At 48.8% G+C, this 24240-nt stretch overlaps 1 protein-coding gene across 2 annotated transcripts in view; it reads left to right on the top strand.

Moving 5' to 3' along the window:
- The first annotated feature begins 249 nt into the window (after positions 1-249).
- LOC124009473 (dipeptidyl peptidase 9-like) overlaps positions 250-24240 on the top strand; it is a 35845-nt gene continuing 11854 nt past the window's right edge. The window contains exons 1-13 of one of the 2 annotated variants that reach the window (XM_046321286.1): positions 250-389; positions 2854-2944; positions 3345-3583; positions 3736-3848; positions 7673-7846; positions 14390-14558; positions 14688-14798; positions 15038-15166; positions 20173-20234; positions 20389-20489; positions 22282-22459; positions 23569-23728; positions 24050-24129. In XM_046321286.1, the coding sequence (XP_046177242.1) occupies positions 2889-2944; positions 3345-3583; positions 3736-3848; positions 7673-7846; positions 14390-14558; positions 14688-14798; positions 15038-15166; positions 20173-20234; positions 20389-20489; positions 22282-22459; positions 23569-23728; positions 24050-24129 (1572 nt within the window). In that variant the 5' untranslated portion in view covers positions 250-389; positions 2854-2888. Of the gene's footprint in view, positions 390-2853; positions 2945-3344; positions 3584-3735; positions 3849-7672; positions 7847-14386; positions 14559-14687; positions 14799-15037; positions 15167-20172; positions 20235-20388; positions 20490-22281; positions 22460-23568; positions 23729-24049; positions 24130-24240 lie in introns of both variants that reach the window. The other variant, XM_046321285.1, reaches the window with a different exon arrangement.

The following is a 24240-nucleotide window of genomic DNA, read 5'->3' as shown; positions in this document are numbered from 1 at the left end:
AAATATGAACAAATCTGAATCATTGTTAATGTTTAGACAATTATTTTTCATATATCATGAATAAATACAATTTATTGACACTTATTTAGTTCCACTGGATGTCATAAGGTGAATGCACCAATGTGTAAGTCGCTCTGGATAAGAGCGTCTGCTTAATGACTTAAATGAAATGTAAATGTTATTCTACTTTTACATGGGGACTTTTATATTTGAACATTTTCGAAATTCCGTAACCCGGAAGTACTTCTTTAGTGTGGCTGATGAGACGCTATCCACTTTATTACACATTCTGGGCCATGGACGCAACCTTTAGCACTAGTAATATTTGTTTTTTAATAGCTAGCTAATAAAGCCAAGGATAGTTGGGGAAATAAGTAGTAGCCGGATTGGTAAGTATTCGCTTCTAAACTCGTTTCCGACAGGAGGATGTAGCTAGAGTGACAGGCTTTCTATGGAACCAGCTAACTCATAGCTGGTAAACCCGAGAACTGTCATGAGAGAGCTGTCATGTTACAATGTTTCCTGCCTAGCTAGGAAACGTTGCGGTATTATGTAGCTAGCTAGCTAGCTTGCGGTTTTGCTGTATCACGTACGTTCTATTAGATATACAATGTAGCTAATCACGAGATTGTTGCCAACTTGTACTATAGCTAGTAGCAGTAAACAGTTAGTTTTTGTGTGACCTCGGCTCTTGATGAGAACAAAGATAGCTTCTAACTAGGCTATGTCGTGCTGGTCATTAAATTATTTCCCCCTCCCTGTTTTCCTTTCCCCATTTTAGCTGCCAAACCTATCTGATATTTAGAACGGTAGACATTTTAGTTCAAATCTGGAATCTCCTTTAACAAAGGGTTATGAACGGGAGAGGAAATCACAGTGACTCAGATTTGTGTAGTCATCACTCCATTTATATACAAATGAGTATACAAAAGAACACCTGCTCTTTCCATCACAGACAGTGTAGATGAAGGGGAGGAGACAGGTTCAAGAAGGATTTTAAAGTCTTGAGACAATTGAGACATGGATTGTGTATGTGTGCCATTCAGAGGGTGAAGGGGCAAGAAAATATTTAAGTGCCTTTGGACATGGTATGGTAGTAGTTGCCGGGCGCACCAGTTTGTGTCAAGAACTGCAACGCTGCTGGGTTTTTCACTCAACAGTTTCCTGTGTATCAAGAGTGGTCCGCTCCCCAAAGGACATAAAGACAACTTGACACAACTGCAGGAAGCATTGGAGTCAACATGGGCCAAGCATCCCTGTGGAACGCCTTCGACACCTTGTAGAGTCCAGGCCCTTCAGGTGTTCCTAATGTTTGACATACTCAGTGTACATGGTCTATGCTCCATATATGAGGCTCCAAGACAGGCGATGTGTGGAATGCAACAGCTTGTCAGCTATCACTTCCTGCTTTCCAAATGCAAAACCGATACTTCTTTGTACCTCTTCTGTAAGGTGCAGTTTAGGTCTACCCATCCCTAATCCAACTCCACGAGCCTGCCCATATTTTCCTTTCGCCTTGGTTTTCCCTTGCGGATCTAGGACCAATTTGTGCATCTATACCCTAACCTACCTGATGGCTATTTTGAGCAATTGTCATATTGTTTACACACCCATCAGCTCCTTCTGGACCTTCAATGTGAAATTGTACAGGCCAGGCGGGTAGGTTTGTGTAATTGACACTGAGCATTCTATAGCAATTGGTGTTCAGATTCCCTTTACATCCAGTCCTTGAATGTTTTCTTTTTTACATCATCTGAAAGGGAATGACAGATGAATAACAAGTACTCTGAAAATCCCATCAACACAACCCACTAGGAAAAGCCGTCAATTCAACATCTATATTTGTCTCAAAATTAGTAGTTCAGTTTGCGAACAATTCGTTCTTTTTGAACCACTCTTTTTACTGACTCAAGAGTCATGAGTTTTTCCTGAGTGACTCGTTAATTTTAGCGGTTCGTTTGAGCTGCTGGACGCAATGAATTCTACATCAGGATTAATACGCGCTCCTCTGGTGACCCAAGAGACGTGCTCCGACCAAACAACCTTTTGTCATACATTTAGGCCTATGCGCGCAGGCATCATAGAGAAGAAAAATATATGTTAAGAAGTGATAAATGATTGCATGGTGCAAGAATGAATGCAATTAATTGATTATCGAATGCTATGATGGACACAGCTTTGTAGAACCAAAACATACACAGCGTCTGCTCAACAAACTTAACTCGAAAACGAATCGCTGGTGTGCTGCAATTCGTGAACGATGTTGCGCTTATCATCCTCATGGCAGTATAGCCGAGGAGCGCTCATCTTCGTTCTCTTATATCGAGGAGTTGAGCATTGATAACTGGTTTCGCAATTTTCTGGCAACAACATTGAGTCACAATCAGTCGATACTTAAAAAATACGTAAAACAATAAAATTCTAGAAAACATACCTGTGTGTTTGTACCTGTACAAATGCAGTCCTTCCGCGGGGTGCTGAAATTCATACTTAAAAATGATATATATATATATTTCTACCCCCTTTTGGCGATGAGCCAAGTAAAGCTTTTTTATATTAACTTTTTGATTGACTTTGTTTTTACTTTCATTATACCGTATGTTAGCTAAAGTGTCATGTATTCCTGTAACATCCAACTATACCAGCAATGGAATGTGGGACATTCCTTATGCTGCTGCTACCTTCTACCACTCCCGAGATGCCAAACCTTTACTGCATGCCTGATTGTCACGTTGATTATGACACCTGGATTTAGAATGAGGGAGAGCCATTCTATAGGTAGGTGTTGCTCAATGTCCATAAGACATTATATTATTAGATTTCCCCCCTGTTTATTTGAATGGTTAACTTTAGGTTGCAGAGTCTGGTCGAGGCTGGTTGGCCGGTGAATGCACAGAGTGAAGAAAGTGAAGCGTGGGAACAAAACAGAAGGTTACTGGAAAAGGTATGGTGTCCTTGTGTGTTCAAATGACCTGTGCGAATAGGAGTGCTAGATCAGTATTTTGCCAAACCCTGGTCGTCCAGTACCCCCCCCCCCCCCCAACAGTACACATTCTATTGTTACCCTGGACAAGCACACCAGATTCATCTTGTCAACTAATCATCGAGCCCTCAATGAGTTGAGTGAGGTGTTTGTCAAGGGCCACAACGAAACTGTTGGGGTTTACTGGAGGACCAGGGTTGGGAAACGCTGTGCTAGATAACACATTGTGTCGGCCGAGACATATGTGTGAGTCTCTTTCTGTGTGCGTTTCCATACCAGATGCAAGTGTCATTTGTTTGTGAGCATGTACATGACCAGTGGGTTGTCTCTGGGTTGTTCCACCCACCCCTACCCCTCTCAGTTGTTTAGAAGTGAATATGACGGCGGTGGACGGGCTAACAGAGAGCACAGAGGTGGTGGAGATGGAGGACGTCCCGTCTCAGTTCTACGTGGAGAAGCACTCGTGGGATGGCCTGCGTGACATCATCCACAGCAGCAGGAAGTACTCGGGAATGATTGCCAACAAAGCGCCCCATGACTTCCAGTTTGTGCAGAAAAACGATGAGTCAGGCCCCCACTCCCATCGCCTGTACTACCTCGGTGAGCTCAAAACCACCTGCCACTGAAGACTGTCACGCTATTGCTCAATCAGTGGTTCATTGAGTACCACTTATGTTTTTACAATTAAATGCACCGTGTTGCAAGTTGTACCTTGGTCACCTAACTCGTTTTCTAATGTATCTCTCTACCAGGGATGTCTTACGGAAGTAGAGAGAACTCACTGCTCTACTCCGAAATCCCCAAGAAGATCCGGAAAGAGGCCCTCTTGGTGTTGTCGTGGAAACAGATGCTGGATCACTTCCAGGTGAATATCACTTATCTAATTTGTTCCACTGAAACCTAATGACATCCAAACTAGGGCTGAATATTTTCCCAAAATCAACACTTTTTCCTTCCCAAGAAAATTGCAAGCCCTACCGTGCATCCCGGTATTCCCATTCAAAGCGGAAATGTTATAAAGCATATAATACCACCCCAAAAAATCTGACATGATTATACCACTGTAAATTGGTAAATATACAGAGGAACACAGGTTTCTTGTGGTATTTGCTGCAATTGAATCAACTCAAAGTTCTCTGTCAACACACTAGGCTATTTCGTTGATGTAGCCTAGTTTTAATGTAGGCACTGTTTGCCAAGTGGTAATGATGAGGTTATTACAGCCTACTGAAAATGACTTTTGTTTTAGCCTACCTACTGATTGTGGCATATCCGATGCTGCGCTAAAGAAACAGACACGCAACAGCAGCAAAGAGCGGAGATTCAGCACCATGGATAGCGCCGCGGTTGATCATTTAAAACCGCAAATCTAACTAGTCAAGCCCGTGCCATATAGTCTGTGGCCCGTGCTCTCTTGCATGCGTCTCACTAGGAGGATTTCAAAAAGTCACTTGTTGGTAAGAATAAGCATTTGCTCCATTCCCTGCTTCTGTGTCAATGAGCCTACAAACGCTGCACTGTTCATTAGTCTCGTCATTCACAATTTGACAATTAATATTGTCACCTATCAGATTTCAATTTGGTTTTAGGGTACGTCTATTATGTGGTCATTTAATTTCGGTATAGTTTAGTTGCAGTGAGTGCCGCAGTTGACATTTTAGAGCCTCTGCTAGTGCCACACAGCTACATTTATCAAATTGTATTTGTCACCTGTGCTGAATAAAACGGGTGTAGGCCTTAACGTGAAATACTTACAAGCCCTTAACCAACAATGCAGTTTAAGAAAAAGAGTTAAGAAAAAAGTTGACTAAATAAACAAAATAAAAAATAACAACAATAAAATAACGGGGCTACATACAGGGCCAATGTGCGGGGGTATGAGGTAGTTGAGGTATTTGAGGTATTATGTACATGTAGGTAGGGGTAAAGTGACTATGCATAGATAATATACAGCGAGTAGCAGCCTTATGGCTTGGGGGTGGAAGGCATCCTACGGTCCCCGGGAGACAGGCGGTCTGCTATTTCGGACCGGAGGAGGTCTATGATCTCCTGTTGGGCGATGGCGCAGGCCATTAGCTGACAGGCATGAGCAAAGAATTTCTACATCAGCGGGTGTAGTGGGCTTCCGGGGGGGGGGTGTATATTATAAATCACAGCCACCGGAAAGGGGAAAGGTTGTGATCTTGCCTCAAAGTGCCTGTATTCTCCACCCGTTTAGAACGGATCAGCTTGTCTGAAACACCCTAACACAGGAGGCATAAAATGAACAGACGAGAGGCAGTGGTTGTGGTTCCTTTTTTGTTGTCGTATTGTTTACTAAACGGGTCTTCTTTCGCCCGACAAGATAACTCCAGTACCGGGAACTTCCAATTCTGAAACACCAATGTAAAACAAAAGAAACATAAACTAAGCCGAAAATCAAAAGGCCGTGGGCAAAAATTGAAAGCAAAACCGCAAACGGCTACTCCTGTCTTAGACTATCGTCTACACATAACAGTTACAAGGAGGAACGCTTCTGTCTACCTAAAGCCTGCCTAGGTTAACAGAGAGACAAGGTGCCCGGTCACAGAACTTTCTCTGGAGGTAGGAAAAACCGACGTCCTCACAGGTCCCCGTCTCTACTCCCAATCCTCCCCTAGCTCCTCTCCTGGCACACCTATATAGAGGAAGACACAAAGCAATTAGTGGTCCCAGCTGTGTAATAATTGGCTTTACACTGAGTACCTATCCTCTGAGAAGGGTGCTGTCGTGTCATCTTCCTCCGGCTGGTCACTCAAGTCTCTCCTATTTATCTATCTTATCTAAAAAAAATGTTAATTGAGTTTCCTGTAAACAATGGATATTATATTACATCTCTTTTAGCCAGGTAAATACTGATTGTCTTTTTCTTATTATCTGCTAAGCCATTAGTTATAACTGGCTATAATTATTTCACCATTTACCATAATGAGATACAAGTTTCAAATCTATTTATCATAATATATGTTTGTAAACTCACCATTTAAAAAGTACTATGGTGATTGAGTGTCCATATAGCTGTACTATATTTGCATTGCTACTAAGTAAACCTCCAATTGTTCCCCACTATTCCACCCACTAAAACCCCTCCCCTTCACAAGTTGGGTTGTCATCCCGTGATCGGCAGACCACCCCCGATCCCAGGGCCCCTCGAGAGACCGGGACCCATCCTTTGAAAAGAGCACATAGTGCCACCCTACGAACGGAAGCAAATCAACCGTCAAAAGCATTTCCATCGCCCTCACCTCTTTTTTGCGTTATATATATATATAGCTAGTAAAAAATATAAAGTACATTCGGAAAGTATTCAGACCCCTTGACTTCTTCCACATTTTGTTACGTTACAGCCTTAATTCTAAAATGTATTCAATGGATTTTTCCCTCATCAATCTACAGACAATATGCCATAAAGACAGAGCAACAACTGGCTTTTAGAAATTTTAGCAAATGTATTTTTAAAAATAAACCTAGAATATTACATTTACATAAGTATTCATACCTTTTACTCAGTACTTTGTTGAAGCAACTTTGGCAGCGATTACAGCCTTGAGTCTTTTTGGGTGTGACGCTACCAGCGTGGCACACCTGTGTTAGGGGAGTTTATCCCATTTTGCTCTGCAAATCCTCTCAAGCTCTGTCAGGTTGGATGGGGAGTGTCGCTGTACAGCTATTTTCAGGTCTCTCCAGAGATGTTCCATCTGGCTCAAGTCCGGGCTCTGGCTGGGCCACTCAAGGACATTCAGAGACTTGTCCCAAAGCCACTCCTGCGTTGTCTTGGCTGTGTGCTTAGGGTCGTTGAACCTTTGCCCCAGTCTGAGGTCCTGAGCACTGTGAAGCAGGTTTTCATCAAGAATCTCTCAGTACTGCGTGACCTAAAATAGACAGACACGTGTGTGCTTTTTCAAATCATGACCAATCAATTTAATTTACCACAGGTGGGCTCCAGTCAAGTCGTAGCAACATCTCAAGAATGATCAATGGAAACAGGGTGCACCTGAGCTCAGTTTTGATTCTCATAGCAAAGGGTCTGAATACTTATATAAATAAATATATACATTTGCAAAAATGTCTAAAAACCTGTTTTCAATTCATCATTATGTGATATTGTGTGTAGATTGATGAGAAAAAAAACATACTTAATACATTTTTGAATATGGCCGGAACGTAACGAAATGTGTAAAAAGTCAAGAGGTCTGAATACTTTCTGAATATATATATATATATATATATATATAACATCCTGCTTATCTTAGTTTCCACAATTAGCAAATAATATTAGTCATAATGTAGGCAGTTAATGCAAAGAATTGTTACCTCGAACCAGAATTGTTACCTCGAACCAGGATTGTTACCGCTAACCAGGATTGTTATCTCGAACCAGGATTGTTACCGCTAACCAGGATTGTTATCGCGAACCAGGATTGTTACCGCTAACCAGGATTGTTACCTCTAACCAGGATTGTTACCTCTAACCAGGATTGTTATCTCTAACCAGGATTGCCATTACATAAATTACATTTTTGGCAAGCAATTATTATTTTAGCAAACAATTATTGTGATCCATCCTGTATTGTCCCTTACATCTTTACTCACTAGCAACAGTTGTGGGATACATACATACACAAACAAACACTCATACAAATGACTTTCCCCTCTTTCCAACACTTCCAGGCCACACCGCACCAGGGGGCCTATTCCCGGGAGGAGGAGCTGCTTCGGGAGCGTAAGCGTCTGGGAGCGTTTGGGATCACCTCCTACGACTACCACTCCCAGACCGGCCTGTTCCTCTTCCAGGCCAGCAACAGCCTCTTCTATTGTCAGGACGGGGGAAACAACGGCTTCATTGTGAGTTTTACCCCCTTTTATTATCAATCAAGTGTATTTATAAAGCCCTTTCTACATCAGCGGTTCTTAATTCCTCCGTTTAAATTTAGACCATCCGATGCTTTAATTTCTTCACATTCACAACAGTAAGTCAGTAAGTTGCCATAGCCATCATAGCCATCATAGCGATCATAGCCATTTTCCTGTATGGCGAATAAAAAGTTGGCAACTCAAAACGTTGTCAGATATGTTCTGGCACTTATAGTTGAAGTCAGACATTTACATACACTTTAGCCAAATACATTTAAACTCAGTTTTTCCACAATTCCCAACATTTAACCCGAGTAAAAATTCCCTGTTTTAGGTCAGTTAGGGTCACTACTTTATTTTAAGAATGCGATATGTCAGAATAATAATAGAGAGAATGATTTATTTCAGCTTTTGTTTCTTTCATCACATTCCCAGTGGGTCAGACGTTTTCATACACTCAATTAGTATTTAGTAGCATTGCCTTTAAATTGTTTAACTTGGGTCAAACGTTTCAGGTAGCCTTCCACATGCTTCCCACAATAAGTTGGGTGAATTTTGGCCCATTCCACCTGACAGAGCCTGTGTAACTGAGTCAGGTTTGTAGGCCTCCTTGCTCACACACACCTTTTTAGTTCTGACCACAAATTTTCAATAGGATTGAGGTCAGGGCTTTGTGATGGCCATTCCAATACCTTGACTTTGTTGTCCTTAAGCCTTTTTGCCACAACTTTGGAAGTATGCTTGGGGTCAGTGTCCATTTGGAAGACCCATTTGCAACCAAGCTTTAACTTCCTGACTGATGTCTTGAGATGTTGCTTCAATATTTCCACATAATTTTCCATCCTCATGATGACATCTATTTAGTGAAGTACACCAGTCCCTCCTGCAGCAAAACACTCCCACAACATGATGCTTACCACCCCCGTGTGTAACGGTTAGGATGGTGTTCTTTGGCTTGCAAGCCTCCCCCTTTTTCCTCCAAACCTAACGATGGTCATTATGGCCAAACAGTTCTATTTTTGTTTCATCAGACCAGAGTACATTTCTCCAAAAAGTACGATCTTTGTCCCCATGTGCTGTTGCAAACCATAGTCTGGCTTTTTTATGGCGGCTTCTTTTTCAATTTTCAATTTTTTAATTTTACCCCTTTTTTTCTCCCCAATTTCGTGGTATCCAATTGTTGTAGTAGCTACTATCTTGTCTCTTCGCTACAACTCCCGTACGGACTTGGGAGAGACGAAGGTTGAAAGTCATGCGTCCTCCGATACACAACCCAACCAGCCGTACTGCTTCTTAACACCGCGCGCATCCAACCCGGAAGCCAGCTGCACCAATGTGTCAGAGGGTACACCGTGCACCTGGCAACCTTGGTTAGCGCGCACTGCGCCTGGCCCGCCACAGGAGTCGCTGGTGCGCGATGAGACAAGGACATCCCTACCGACCAAGCCCTCCCTAACCCTGACGACGCTAGGCCAGTTGTGCGTCGCCCCACCGACCTCCCGGTCGCGGCCGGTTACGACAGAGCCTGGGCGCGAACCCAGGGACTCTGATGGCACAGCTGGCGCTGCAGTACAGCGCCCTTAGCCACTGCGCCACCCGGGAGGCCAGCAGTCGCTTCTTCCTTGCTGAGCGGCCTTTCTGGTTTTGTCGATATAGGACTCGTATTACTCTGGATATAGATACTTTTGTACCCGTTTCCTCCAGCATCTTCACAAGGTCCTTTGCTGTTGTTCTGCGATTGATTTGCACTTTTCGCACCAAAGTACATTGATCTCTAGGAGACAGAACACGTCTCCTTCCTGAGCGGTATAATGGCTGTGTGGTCTCATGTTGTTTATGCTTGCGTGCCATTGTTTGTACAGATGAACATGGTACCTTCAGGCATTTGGAAATTGCTCCCAAAGATGAACCAGACTTGTGGAGGTCTACAATTTTTTTCTCTGAGGTCTTGACTGATTTATTTTGATTTTCCCACGATGTCAAGCAGAGGCACTGAGTTTGAAGGTAGGCCTTGAAATACATCCACAGGTACACCTTCAATTCACTCAAATTATCAGAAGCTGCTAAAGCCAAGACATCATTTTCTGGAATTTTCCAAGCTGTTTAAAGGCACAGTCAACTTAGTGTGTATGTAAACTTCTGGAATTGTGATACAGTGAATTATAAATTAAATAATCTGTCTGTAAACAATTGTTGGAAAAATGACTTGTGTCATGCACAAAGTAGATGTCCTAACCGACTTGCCAAAACTATAGTGGTTGAAAAACAAGTTTTAATGACTCCAACCTAAGTGTCTGTTAACTTCTGACTTCTGGCTAGACAAAGAAATCCATTATTATTTATTTTATGTAGGTCCTAAGAAACATACATCTAAAACAATTTAGTACCAAAAGAATAGAATAGTATATTTTGAGTTTAATTATTATTACTTGTTATTATTATTACTTGTCTGTGCAAATTATTATTTTATTTTGTTCATTCAAGAGATATACATACTTAGCATACATTCCCCTGCCCTGATCAATCAACACACATATTTTATAGTAAGAATTAATATAATGGAATAAATAACAGAATAAATCATATTTATCCCACACAACTTGAGTGTCACTAATGTGTGGAACCACTCGTATAAGAAAAGTTTAAAACGATCTGACTTCTGGAGGGTGATTTCAGAAAGTTGTTTCTTTGATCCACTTTGGATGTGATCACATCATTGTGCACTTTCTCTGATTTCAAATGCCCCAATGTTTATTTTGTCTGTAGACAGAGATAACCTACTAGCGATTTGTTGTTTAAGTTTGGTTAATATGCACGCGTTTCTATCATTTATGAACTAATTATAAGGGCCGTTAAATATTTACCTGTCAAAGTCAATCAAAAAACAAATGAAATGGCAGTGTGCATTCCCCCCAGGCTAAATGCCAACGCAATTACTGTGACAATCCTGTTTACTGTGACAACAGACAAGAACCTCTCAAGGACAGAACTAAATACATTTAAATGGAGAAAATAAATGCATTAAAATTATCATTTTTATTTGACCTTTTGTTTAACTAGGGAAGTCAGTTAAGAACAAATTCTTATTTTCAATGACAGCCTTGGAACAGTGGGTTAACTGCCTTGTTCAGGGGCAGAATGACAGATTTGTTTTTTTTACCTTGTCAGCTCGGGGATTCAAACTTGCAACCTTTCGTTTACTAGTCCAACGCTCTTCACCACCTGTCGCCCCAAACTTAATAAGGACAAGTTTAATGTTGGACGACAATATAATGTTAATGATTTAATGCGTGACCAAGATGGTAAGTTGGTGGGACTTTTAAATACATTACAGCAATCCTGACTAGGTCGGTTGATGGAAATAAAAGTACAGGCGTTGTTGCCGGCAACACCTTTCAGATATAAAGAAAAGGTGGCAAAAAGTTGCCGGCTTGGTCAAGTTGGCAGAAAAACGTCTTGGTATGAAAGGTACTTTGCATAAGTATTCAAATGCCCTTGAGGATTCAAATTGATGTGGGATTTTAAATTGATTGAATTGATGTCTTTTTTTTTGTAAACAATCTATCACCAAATACTCTGTCAAAGTGGAAGTAAAATTCTAACTTTAAGAAAACACATTTGGGATCGATTACAGCTGTGAGTCTTCTTGGGTCAGTCTAAGAACTCTGCACACCTGGATTGTGCAATATTTGCCCATTTTATTATTTAAAAACTTCTTCAAGCTCTGTCAAGATGTTGGGGATCATGGGCTCGACATCCATTTTCAAGTCTTGCCATAGATTTTCAAGCAGATTTAAGTCAAGACTGCAGGAACATTCACTGTCTTCTTGGTAAGCAGCTCCAGTGTAGATTTGGCCTGGTGTTGTATGTTATTGTCCTGCTGAAAGGTGAATTCCTCTCCCAGTATATGATGTAAAGCAGACTAAAACAGGTTTTCCTCTAGGATTTTGCCTGTGCTTAGCTCCATCGAGTTTAATTTATCCTGAAAAACTCCCCAGTATTTGCCAATGTCAAGCATACCCATACCATGCTTGAAATTAAGGAGACAGTTACTCAATGATGTTGTGTTGGATTTGCCCCAAACATAAGGCTTTGCATTTAGGCCAAAAAGTGTATTCCTTTGCTGTGTTTTTGTTGCAGTGTTACTTTAGTGGCTTGATGCATGTTTTGGAATATTTTTATTTGGCATATTTGTATTAATCTTTTCACTCTCATTTAGGTAATTATTTTGGAGTCACTACAATATTGTTGATCCATCCTCAGCTTTCTCCCATCACAGCTATTGAACATGGTAGCTATTTTAAATTCACCTGTGGCCTCATGGTAACATCCCTGAGCAGTTTCATTCCGGTCCTGTGGCTCAGTTCAGAAGGATTACTGTATCTTTGATGTTTCTGGGTGGTTTAATACATAACTCACAGCATAAATATTATCTTGACCATGCTTAAGGAGATATTCAATATCTGATTTGTTATTGTTGCTCATCTATCAATCACTGTCCTTCTTTATGAAGGAAAGCTTCCTGGTCTTTGTAGTTTAATCTTTGCTTTATATTGAATACTTGACTGTGGGGACCTTAAAGATAGATAGTTCTATGTATGAGGGACAGAGGAAGGTGTAGTCAAACCCTATTATTATTATTATTATTATTATTATGCCAAATATTACCCCTGAACTAATTTAGGCTTGCCTAAGCAAAGGGACTGAATACTTAAGCAACAATTATATTTGAGTTATTCCTTTAAAAAAAAAAAATCTTCTAAAATAAATCTTCCACTTTGACATTACAGTATTTTGTGTAGATTGTTGGCAAAAAAAACAAACAATTAAATTAAATTTTTACCCCACTTTGTAACACAATAAAATGTGTAGAAATCCAAGGGGTCTGATTACTTTTACCAGACACTGTATGTTTGCTAGTGTATCTTTTTTATAGTGCTTTCTAGAGCGTTACACTCACTTCTTCCCTTAGTTCTATCAGGTTGTGGTTAGTTTATAGATTCTAGAGAATAGGTTGGCTATATGGGCTCGATTTGACACCATATCTACCGTTATGTTGTTTTCTATACATGGCCTGCCTCGGTGTTCACACTTGTCAACATATCTGTCTAAGACTGAATCTATCATTGCAAGCAGTTTTTGATTATTTCCTGTTGTGGTTCAATTATGACCATCCTGGGATTGTAATCTGTGTAATATAAGTGGAATTTAAAAATCTAGTAGTTGAGATACGCATTAGCACAGCACCCAACGCCACTGTAATGAATGACTGTTGCTGTATACACCAAGTCACTTGGCTCTGTCATAACCTCACATGGTCTCTCCTATCATTGCTATGCAGACGACACACAATTAATCTTCTCCTTTCCCCCTTCTGATGACCAGGTGGCGAATCGCATCTCTGCATATCTGGCAGACATATCAGTGTGGATGACGGATCACCACCTCAAGCTGAACCTCGGCAAGACGGAGCTGCTCTTCCTCCCGGGGAAGGACTGCCCGTTCCATGATCTCGCCATCACGGTTGACAACTCCATTGTGTCCTCCTCCCAGAGCGCTAAGGACCTTGGCGTGATCCTGGACAACACCCTGTCGTTCTCAACTAACATCAAGGCGGTGGCCCGTTCCTGTAGGTTCATGCTCTACAACATCCGCAGAGTACGACCCTGCCTCACACAGGAAGCGGCGCAGGTCCTAATCCAGGCACTTGTCATCTCCCGTCTGGATTACTGCAACTCGCTGTTGGCTGGGCTCCCTGCCTGTGCCATTAAACCCCTACAACTCATCCAGAACGCCGCAGCCCGTCTAGTGTTCAACCTTCCCAAGTTCTCTCACGTCACCCCGCTCCTCCGCTCTCTCCACTGGCTTCCAGTTGAAGCTCGCATCCGCTACAAGACCATGGTGCTTGCCTACGGAGCTGTGAGGGGAACGGCACCTCAGTACCTCCAGGCTCTGATCAGGCCCTACACCCAAATAAGGGCACTGCGTTCATCCACCTCTGGCCTGCTCGCCTCCCTACCACTGAGGAAGTACAGTTCCCGCTCAGCCCAGTCAAAACTGTTCGCTGCTCTGGCTCCCCAATGGTGGAACAAACTCCCTCATGACGCCAGGACAGCGGAGTCAATCACCACCTTCCGGAGACACGTGAAACCCCACCTCTTTAAGGAATACCTAGGATAGGATAAAGTAATCCTTCTCACCCCCCCTCCCCCCCTTAAAATATTTAGATGCACTATTGTAAAGTGGCTGTTCCACTGGATGTCATAAGGTGAATGCACCAATTTGTAAGTCGCTCTGGATAAGAGCGTCTGCTAAATGACTTAAATGTAAATGTAAATGCTGTATATATGGTTGTTTTCAGGGTTGTATGTATTCATTAGTGCACATTGTAGAAAAAAAAATAGTTTTTCAATGGAAAATGAAACTTGTATTGGACAAGTCTAGGTCTTCCCTGTTTCAGTCTGTTTTGTGCCGTTTGGTGCCTAATGAATACGACCCTGTACACTGACAGTGTGTTTCCTGGTTTAAAAGCAGTCTGCCCCAATGAAGCCGGTGGAGATTAAGACACAGTGCTCAGGGACCCGCATGGACCCCAAGATCTCCCCAGGAGAGCCCAACTTCATTGCATTTATCAACAACAACGACCTGTGGCTGGCTAACATCAAGTCTGGGGAGGAGAGGAGACTCACCTTCTGTCACAAAGGTCAGGGGGTCAGCAACTTTTGGATGTTTGTTGTACTGTAGTCGTATGGCATTGTAAACGTTCTCTATGCCATGCTGCTGACGCTGCATAGATTTGATCAAATGAATGAATCCCCTCTCCCTGGTTCAGGTCTGGATAACGTAAAGGAGGACCCCAAGTCTGCGGGCGTGGCCACGTTTGTGATCCAGGAGGAGTTTGACCGCTTCACTGGCTACTGGTGGAGTCCATCTGCTGTAGAGGGTGAGTAGGGTCACCATCTACCACTCCTTCCATATGAGTAGAGCACCACTCACTTTCATGCGAGAGAAATTGGGCTCTTCTGTAATCAAGTAGTCTTGTCTGTCAGTCAATCAGTGATGCTTTGATGAACATTGTACAGGCTTCAACCTGCCCCAGACACTGTCGTCATGAAGATGTCTGTCATATAAACTTCAGCTGTATCTGTATCTCATTTTCAGCCTGCTTTTCCCTTCTGTTAGACTCCGATGGGGGGAAAACCCTGCATCTGCTGTATGAAGAGGTGGATGAGACGGAGGTAGAGATCATTCATGTTCCCTCTCCAGCCCTGGAGGAGCGGAAGGCCGATGCTTACAGATACCCCCGCACAGGTGAGCCCCCCCCTTTGGTGCAGGTTGAGCCCCCCCTCCCCCCCCCCTGGTGCAGGTTGAGCCCCTCCCCCCCTGGTGCAGGTTGAGCCCCTCCCCCTGGTGCAGGTTGAGCCCCTCCCCCTGGTGCAGGTTGAGCCCCTCCCCCTGGTGCAGGTTGAGCCCCTCCCCCTGGTGCAGGTTGAGCCCCTCCCCCCTGGTGCAGGTTGAGCCCCTCCCCCGGTGCAGGTTGAGCCCCTCCCCCGGTGCAGGTTGAGCCCCTCCCCGCCCTGGTGCAGGTTGAGCCCCTCCCCGCCCTGGTGCAGGTTGAGCCCCTCCCCGCCCTGGTGCAGGTTGAGCCCCTCCCCCTGGTGCAGGTTGAGCCCCTCCCCCTGGTGCAGGTTGAGCCCCTCCCCCTGGTGCAGGTTGAGCCCCTCCCCCTGGTGCAGGTTGAGCCCCTCCCCCCTGGTGCAGGTTGAGCCCCTCCCCCTGGTGCAGGTTGAGCCCCTCCCCCTGGTGCAGGTTGAGCCCCTCCCCCTGGTGCAGGTTGAGCCCCTCCCCCTGGCGCAGGTTGAGCCCCTCCCCCTGGCGCAGGTTGAGTCCCCCCCCTGGCGCAGGTTGAGTCCCCCCCCCCTGGCGCAGGTTGAGTCCCCCCTGGCGCAGGTTGAGTCCCCCCGCAGGTTGGCGCAGGTTGAGTCCCCCCCTGGCGCAGGTTGAGTCCCCCCTGGCGCAGGTTGAGTCCCCCCCTGGCGCAGGTTGAGTCCCCCTGGCGCAGGTTGAGTCCCCCCCTGGCGCAGGTTGAGTCCCCCCTGGCGCAGGTTGAGTCCCCCCCTGGCGCAGGTTGAGTCCCCCCCCCCTGGCGCAGGTTGAGTCCCCCCTGGCGCAGGTTGAGTCCCCCCTGGCGCAGGTTGAGTCCCCCTGGCGCAGGTTGAGTCCCCCTGGCGCAGGTTGAGTCCCCCTGGCGCAGGTTGAGTCCCCCTGGCGCAGGTTGAGTCCCCCCCTGGCGCAGGTTCCCCCCTGGCGCAGGTTGAGTCCCCCTGGCGCAGGTTGAGTCCCCCTGGCGCAGGTTGAGTCCCCCTGGCGCAGGTTGAGTCCCCCTGGCGCAGGTTGAGTCCCCAGGTTGAGTCCCCCTGGCGCAGGTTGAGTCCCCCCTGGCGCAGGTTGAGTCCCCCTGGCGCAGGTTGAGTCCCCCCTGGCGCAGGTTGAGTCCCCCCTGGCGCAGGTTGAGTCCCCCTGGCGCAGGTTGAGTCCCCCCTGGCGCAGGTTGAGTCCCCCTGGCGCAGGTTGAGTCCCCCTGGCGCAGGTTGAGTCCCCCCTGGCGCAGGTTGAGTCCCCCTGGCGCAGGTTGAGTCCCCCTGGCGCAGGTTGAGTCCCCCCTGGCGCAGGTTGAGTCCCCCTGGCGCAGGTTGAGTCCCCCCTGGCGCAGGTTGAGTCCCCCTGGCGCAGGTTGAGTCCCCCCTGGCGCAGGTTGAGTCCCCCTGGCGCAGGTTGAGTCCCCCGCAGGTGAGTCCCCCCCTGGCGCAGGTTGAGTCCCCCCCTGGCGCAGGTTGAGTCCCCCCCTGGCGCAGGTTGAGTCCCCTGGCGCAGGTTGAGTCCCCCTGGCGCAGGTTGAGTCCCCCCTGGCGCAGGTTGAGTCCCCCTGGCGCAGGTTGAGTCCCCCCCTGGCGCAGGTTGAGTCCCCCTGGCGCAGGTTGAGTCCCCCCCTGGCGCAGGTTGAGTCCCCCCTGGCGCAGGTTGAGTCCCCCCTGGCGCAGGTTGAGTCCCCCCTGGCGCAGGTTGAGTCCCCCTGGCGCAGGTTGAGTCCCCCTGGCGCAGGTTGAGTCCCCCTGGCGCAGGTTGAGTCCCCCCTGGCGCAGGTTGAGTCCCCCCTGGCGCAGGTTGAGTCCCCCTGGCGCAGGTTGAGTCCCCCCTGGCGCAGGTTGAGTCCCCCTGGCGCAGGTTGAGTCCCCCTGGCGCAGGTTGAGTCCCCCTGGCGCAGGTTGAGTCCCCCTGGCGCAGGTTGAGTCCCCCCTGGCGCAGGTTGAGTCCCCCCTGGCGCAGGTTGAGTCCCCCCCTGGCGCAGGTTGAGTCCCCCTGGCGCAGGTTGAGTCCCCCCTGGCGCAGGTTGAGTCCCCAGGTTGAGTCCCCCTGGCGCAGGTTGAGTCCCCCCTGGCGCAGGTTGAGTCCCCCTGGCGCAGGTTGAGTCCCCCTGGCGCAGGTTGAGTCCCCTGGCGCAGGTTGAGTCCCCCCTGGCGCAGGTTGAGTCCCCCCTGGCGCAGGTTGAGTCCCCCCTGGCGCAGGTTGAGTCCCCCCTGGCGCAGGTTGAGTCCCCCTGGCGCAGGTTGAGTCCCCCTGGCGCAGGTTGAGTCCCCCTGGCGCAGGTTGAGTCCCCCCCTGTCCCCCTGGCGCAGGTTGAGTCCCCCTGGCGCAGGTTGAGTCCCCCTGGCGCAGGTTGAGTCCCCCTGGCGCAGGTTGAGTCCCCCCCTGGCGCAGGTTGAGTCCCCCTGGCGCAGGTTGAGTCCCCCCTGGCGCAGGTTGAGTCCCCCCTGGCGCAGGTTGAGTCCCCCTGGCGCAGGTTGAGTCCCCCTGGCGCAGGTTGAGTCCCCCCCTGGCGCAGGTTGAGTCCCCCCTGGCGCAGGTTGAGTCCCCCCCCTGGCGCAGGTTGAGTCCCCCCTGGCGCAGGTTGAGTCCCCCTGGCGCAGGTTGAGTCCCCCTGGCGCAGGTTGAGTCCCCCGCAGGTTGAGTCCCCCTGGCGCAGGTTGAGTCCCCCCTGGCGCAGGTTGAGTCCCCCTGGCCCCCTGCGCAGGTTGAGTCCCCCCTGGCGCAGGTTGAGTCCCCCTGGCGCAGGTTGAGTCCCCCCCTGGCGCAGGTTGAGTCCCCCTGGCGCAGGTTGAGTCCCCCGCAGGTTGAGTCCCCTGGCGCAGGTTGAGTCCCCCTGGCGCAGGTTGAGTCCCCCTGGCGCAGGTTGAGTCCCCCTGGCGCAGGTTGAGTCCCCCCTGGCGCAGGTTGAGTCCCCCCTGGCGCAGGTTGAGTCCCCCCGCAGGTTGAGTCCCCTGGCGCAGGTTGAGTCCCCCCTGGCGCAGGTTGAGTCCCCCTGGCGCAGGTTGAGTCCCCCCCCCTGGCGCAGGTTGAGTCCCCCCTGGCGCAGGTTGAGTCCCCCCCCCCTGGCGCAGGTTGAGTCCCCCCTGGCGCAGGTTGAGTCCCCCTGGCGCAGGTTGAGTCCCCCTGGCGCAGGTTGAGTCCCCCCTGGCGCAGGTTGAGTCCCCCTGGCGCAGGTTGAGTCCCCCTGGCGCAGGTTGAGTCCCCCTGGCGCAGGTTGAGTCCCCCCTGGCGCAGGTTGAGTCCCCCTGGCGCAGGTTGAGTCCCCCCCTGGCGCAGGTTGAGTCCCCCTGGCGCAGGTTGAGTCCCCCCTGGCGCAGGTTGAGTCCCCTGGCGCAGGTGAGTCCCCCTGGCGCAGGCTGAGTCCCCCTGGCGCAGGCTGAGTCCCCCCTGGCGCAGGTTGAGTCCCCCCCTGGCGCAGGTTGAGTCCCCCTGGCCCCCCCCTGGCGCAGGTTGAGTCCCCCCTGGCGCAGGTTGAGTCCCCCCTGGCGCAGGTTGAGTCCCCCTGGCCCCCCCTGGCGCAGGTTGAGTCCCCCCCTGGCGCAGGTTGAGTCCCCCCTGGCGCAGGTTGAGTCCCCCTGGCGCAGGTTGAGTCCCCCCTGGCGCAGGTTGAGTCCCCCCCCTGGCGCAGGTTGAGCCCCTCCCCCTGGCGCAGGTTGAGTCCCCCCTGGCGCAGGTTGAGTCCCCCTGGCGCAGGTTGAGTCCCCCCCTGGCGCAGGTTGAGCCCCCCCCCTGGCGCAGGTTGAGTCCCGTCCCCCCCTGGCGCAGGTTGAGCCCGTCCCCCTGGCGCAGGTTGAGCCCGTCCCCCCCTGGCGCAGGTTGAGCCCGTCCCCCCCCCTGGCGCAGGTTGAGCCCGTCCCCCTGGCGCAGGTTGAGCCCGTCCCCCTGGCGCAGGTTGAGCCCGTCCCCCCTGGCGCAGGTTGAGCCCGTCCCCCTGGCGCAGGTTGAGCCCGTCCCCCCTGGCGCAGGTTGAGCCCGTCCCCCCCTGGCGCAGGTTGAGCCCGTCCCCCTGGCGCAGGTTGAGCCCGTCCCCCTGGCGCAGGTTGAGCCCGTCCCCCCTGGCGCAGGTTGAGCCCGTCCCCCCCTGGCGCAGGTTGAGCCCGTCCCCCCTGGCGCAGGTTGAGCCCGTCCCCCTGGCGCAGGTTGAGCCCGTCCCCCTGGCGCAGGTTGAGCCCGTCCCCCCTGGCGCAGGTTGAGCCCGTCCCCCTGGCGCAGGTTGAGCCCGTCCCCCCCTGGCGCAGGTTGAGCCCGTCCCCCCTGGCGCAGGTTGAGCCCGTCCCCCCCTGGCGCAGGTTGAGCCCGTCCCCCCTGGCGCAGGTTGAGCCCGTCCCCCCTGGCGCAGGTTGAGCCCGTCCCCCCTGGCGCAGGTTGAGCCCGTCCCCCCTGGCGCAGGTTGAGCCCCCCCTGGCGCAGGTTGAGCCCCCTGGCGCAGGTTGAGCCCCCCCCTGGCGCAGGTTGAGCCCCCCCCTGGCGCAGGTTGAGCCCCCCTGGCGCAGGTTGAGTCCCCCCTGGCGCAGGTTGAGTCCCCCTGGCGCAGGTTGAGTCCCCCCGGCGCAGGTTGAGTCCCCCCGGCGCAGGTTGAGTCCCCCCCGGCGCAGGTTGAGTCCCCCGGCGCAGGTTGAGTCCCCCCCCGGCGCAGGTTGAGTCCCCCGGCGCAGGTTGAGTCCCCCGCGCAGGTTGAGTCCCCCCGGCGCAGGTTGAGTCCCCCCCGGCGCAGGTTGAGTCCCCCGGGTTGAGTCCCCCCGCGCAGGTTGAGTCCCCCCCGGCGCAGGTTGAGGCCCCCCGGCGCAGGTTGAGGCCCCCCCGGCGCAGGTTGAGGCCTACTCATGTAGAATTGTACATTGTGTGTATGTAGTAACACAGTAGTAATGACCTAATCAAATCATTTCAAGAGTAGAGCTCCTGAGTTTTCTTTTCTCTATCTTATAATCTGAATGTTTCTATTTATCTAGGCAGTAAAAATCCACAAACCACCCTCAAACTGGCAGAGATAAAGACTAACAACCAAGGCAAAGTAAGTTGCCTACTTTCAACTTCTCTCTTTCATTCTCTTATTTCTCTCACTGCTCCCTGCATTGTTTATGAGCAGACTAATTACGTCTCTGTCTGTCCTTCTCTCTGTCCGTCTCTCTGTCCTTCTCTGTTCCTGTCTTTCTGTCTGTCTCCAGATCATGAGCATCCAAGACAAGGAGCTGGTTCTCCCCTTCACCACCCTATTCCCCGGGGCGGAGTACATCGCCCGGGCAGGATGGACGAGTGACGGCAAATAGTGAGTGTTACGGCATAATGTTTCCCCAGGGAACGCATTAGTCTCTGTTTCTTTGTTGGCTTATATTGGTTAGAGATGGGGGATGTGCAACTGATTCCCAACTGGAGGAAAGCTACTAGAGTTATGTAGGTGTTAGTTGACTAGTTTAATCAGTTGTGTTAGTGTTGAGCTCAAACACATGCCTGTACACCAGGGATCATCATCTAGATTCAGCCGCGGGACGATATCTTCTTGAGCGGATGGTCAGGGGGGCCGGAACACAATTGCAAATCATTTGTCGACTGCAAATTTGTCCGCAGGAAGCCCAAACAGATATAATGTTTGAGTGTGTCAAGAAATGCAACACTGCTGGGTTTTTCACGCTCAACAGTTTCCTGAGTGTATCAAGAATGGTCCACCACCCTAAGGACATCCAGTCAACTTGACAAAACTGTGGGAAGCATTGGAGCCAGCATACCTGTGGAACACTTTCGACACCTTATAGAGTCCGTGCCCACGACAATTTGAGGCTGTTCTGAGGGCAAAAGGGGGTGCAACTTGATATTAGGAAGGTGTTCCTCAGGTTTTTTCTCTCTCTATTATGCGTGGGAACAGATTTCCAAAATTGAAATAACTTGGATCTTATTTGCTGGTGTTTTTTACAGTCTTTTATGTCCAACAATAAAACATTTAGTAAAAAATAAAGAAATATACAATATATTTGTACATGATGTATCATGAAAGAAATTTGGCGATTGATTGGGTATGTAAAGTCATTTCCCGTGAATATATAATTATTTTCTCTCCATCAATCAGCTGTGCTAATGGAGGTGCCTACTACCAATACTCTTATGCAGGATATGACTGCATTGTTCCAGTAGACATATACACTATATATACAAAAGTATGTGGACACCCCTTCAAATGAGTGGATTCGGCTAATTCAGCCACACCCCTTGCTGACAGGTGTATAAAATTGAGCACACCGCCATGCAATCTCCATAGGCAAGCATTGAGAGTAGAATGGCCTTAATGAAGAGTTCAGTGACTTTCAACATGGCACCATCATAGGGTGCCACATTTCCAACAAGTCAGTTCGTCAAATTTCTGCCCTGCTAGAGCTGCCCCGGTCCACTGTAAGTGCTGTTATTGTGAAGTTGAACCGTCTAGGAGCAACAATGGCTCAGCCATAAGTGGTAGGCCACACAAGCTCACAGAATGAGACCGCCGACTCCTGAAGCGCGTAGAGCATAAAAATCATCAGTCCTCGGTTGCACCACTCACTACCGAGTTTCAAACTGCTTCTGGAAGCAACGTCAGTACAAGAACTGTTAGTCGGGAGCTTCATGAAATGAGTTTCCATGGCCGTGCAGCCGCACGCAAGCCTAAGATCACCATGCACAATGCCAAGCGTTGGCAGGAGTGGTGTAAAGCTCACCGCCATTGGACTCTGGAGTAGTGGAAACACATTCTCTGGAGTGATGAATCACACTTCACCATCTGTCAGTCCAACGGACGAGAACTCTAGCTTCCCCAATAGTGTAAAGTTTGGTGGAGGAGGAATAATGATCTGGGGCTGATTTTCATGGTTTGGACTAGGCCCCTTAGTTCCCAGTTCCATATGTATTTTTTGTTCAGAAAACTTTTTTTTGGGGGGGGGCTCCTGAATGGCGGCGTGGTCTGTGCTAGAGGCTAGAGTCACTACAGACCCGGGTTCGATCCCGGAGGACGCATGGCTCAAATTTGCTTTTGCCTGGTGTACTGTATAGGATCCAGTCAGTGAGGTAAAGTGTCTCTCTGTCTCCCTCTTCAGTGGTTGGGCCGTGCTGCTGGACCGCAGTCAGAAGAGGCTCCAGCTGGTCCTGCTTCCCCCGGCCCTCTTCATCCCCATCACAGACGACCCGGCCCAGAGACAGGAGAGCCTGGAGGCCGTGCCCGAGGACGTCCACCCTTACATTGTCTATGAGGAGACCACCGACATCTGGATCAATGTGAGAGAGAGTTTCTGGGGATGGCACTTCTTAAGAGGCTGGGCACATCTCAGTTGTTGTTTTGAGCATGAACAGGGAAAGTAAACATTTTGTTATGATGGAACGTGAATAAGGTTTGGTAATGGAGGGGCCCCTCAATTTAACCCGTTTTGTACTATATGAGAGAATTGTAGCTACCAGATTATGTGGTTAGTATTATGTGTACCATGAATCATAAGACTCTAGATTTGGTTAAAGGTTTGACGCTTGTTGGGAACTACTCTTGGAATATTTGCCTATTGAGTTTGATTATTGAATTGACAGTTGGCAGGTAGCCTAGTGGTTAAAAGCATTGGGCCAGTAACCGAAAGGTCGATGGTTCGAATCCCGATCAGACTTGGTGAAAAATCTGTCAGTGTGCCCTTGAGCAAAACACTTAACTCTAATTGCTCCTGTAAGTCGCTCTGGATAAGAGTGTTTGTTAAAATGACTAAAACGTTACATGTAAAACAGTCACTATATATTGAGGGTGTATGTTGACATATACACTGATTGTACAAAGCATTAGGAATACCCACTTTTGCCCTCAGAACAGTCTCAATTTGTCAGGGCATGGACTCTACAAGGTGTCGAAAGCGTTCCACAGGGATGCTGGCCCATGTTGACTCCAATACTTCCCACAGTTGTGTCCATTTGGCTGGATGTCCTTTAGGTGGTGGACCATTTTTCATAAACACAGGAAACTGTGGCGCGTGAAAAACCCAGCAGCGTTGCAGTTCTTGACACACTCAAACCAGTGCGCTTGGTACCTACCATGTTCAAAGGCACTTAAATAGTTTGTCTTGCCCATTCACCCTCTGAATGTCACACAAACACAGTCCATTTAGCAATTGTCTCAAAGCTTAAAAATCCTTCTTTAACCTGTCTCCTCCCCTTCACCTACACTGATTTGAAGTGGATTTAACAAGTGACGTCAATAAGGGATCAGAGCTTTCACCTGGATTCACCTGGTCAGTTTGTGTCATGGAAATAGCGGGTGTCCCTAATGTTTTTTACACTCTGTGTATATTTGCAAGGAAGAGTTGGGCCACGACAAACTAATAACAGCCATGATTTTCTGTTGCCTCTAGGTTCATGATATTTTCTATCCGTTCGTTCAAACGTCCGAGGACGACTTCTCCTTCATATGGGTGAATGAATCCAAAACGGGCTTCAGCCATCTGTACAAAATCACGTCAACTTTGCGACCAGGCTGCTACCAATGGTCAGGAAACTACACACATACAGAGGGTGAGTCATTAGACTGAAGAACCTTTAACAACGTCAAATTGCCTTGAGTCTCAGATCTGTTTTTTCCGTCTTGCCAATGTCATTGCTGTCATCGCCATGTCACAGCACAAACAGATCCAGGACTCGGGCATAATCACCGATCTGTATGTGTCGCCGGTTTAAGTGAATGGCGAGATCTTGAAGGCAAATAGGATGTAACCTCGAAATATCTGCGGTCTCCATCCAGGGGGGTGTCAGATTGCCGCACTGTCGGTCAAGTAATGCTAATGAAGGACGTCAAAACAGCATCTCAAATCTCGATGGTCTCTTCCTCCTCTGCAGGAGACTTTAAATGTGCAATCAAGGAGGAGGTGACTCTGACCAGTGGAGAGTGGGAGGTGTTGGCCAGGCATGGCTCCAAGGTAGTAACTTCAGTTCATCAGATTAAAGCCCTTCTTGTCGCTGTGTTTTTATAATCTGATGTGTTGAATATGTTTATAATGGATTTGTGTGTGTGTGCCCACACTATTGTA

The sequence above is a fragment of the Oncorhynchus gorbuscha genome, linkage group LG22 (genome assembly GCF_021184085.1).
Source record: "Oncorhynchus gorbuscha isolate QuinsamMale2020 ecotype Even-year linkage group LG22, OgorEven_v1.0, whole genome shotgun sequence".
NCBI lineage: Eukaryota > Metazoa > Chordata > Actinopteri > Salmoniformes > Salmonidae > Oncorhynchus > Oncorhynchus gorbuscha.
This window is presented reverse-complemented; position numbering and strand designations above follow the sequence as displayed.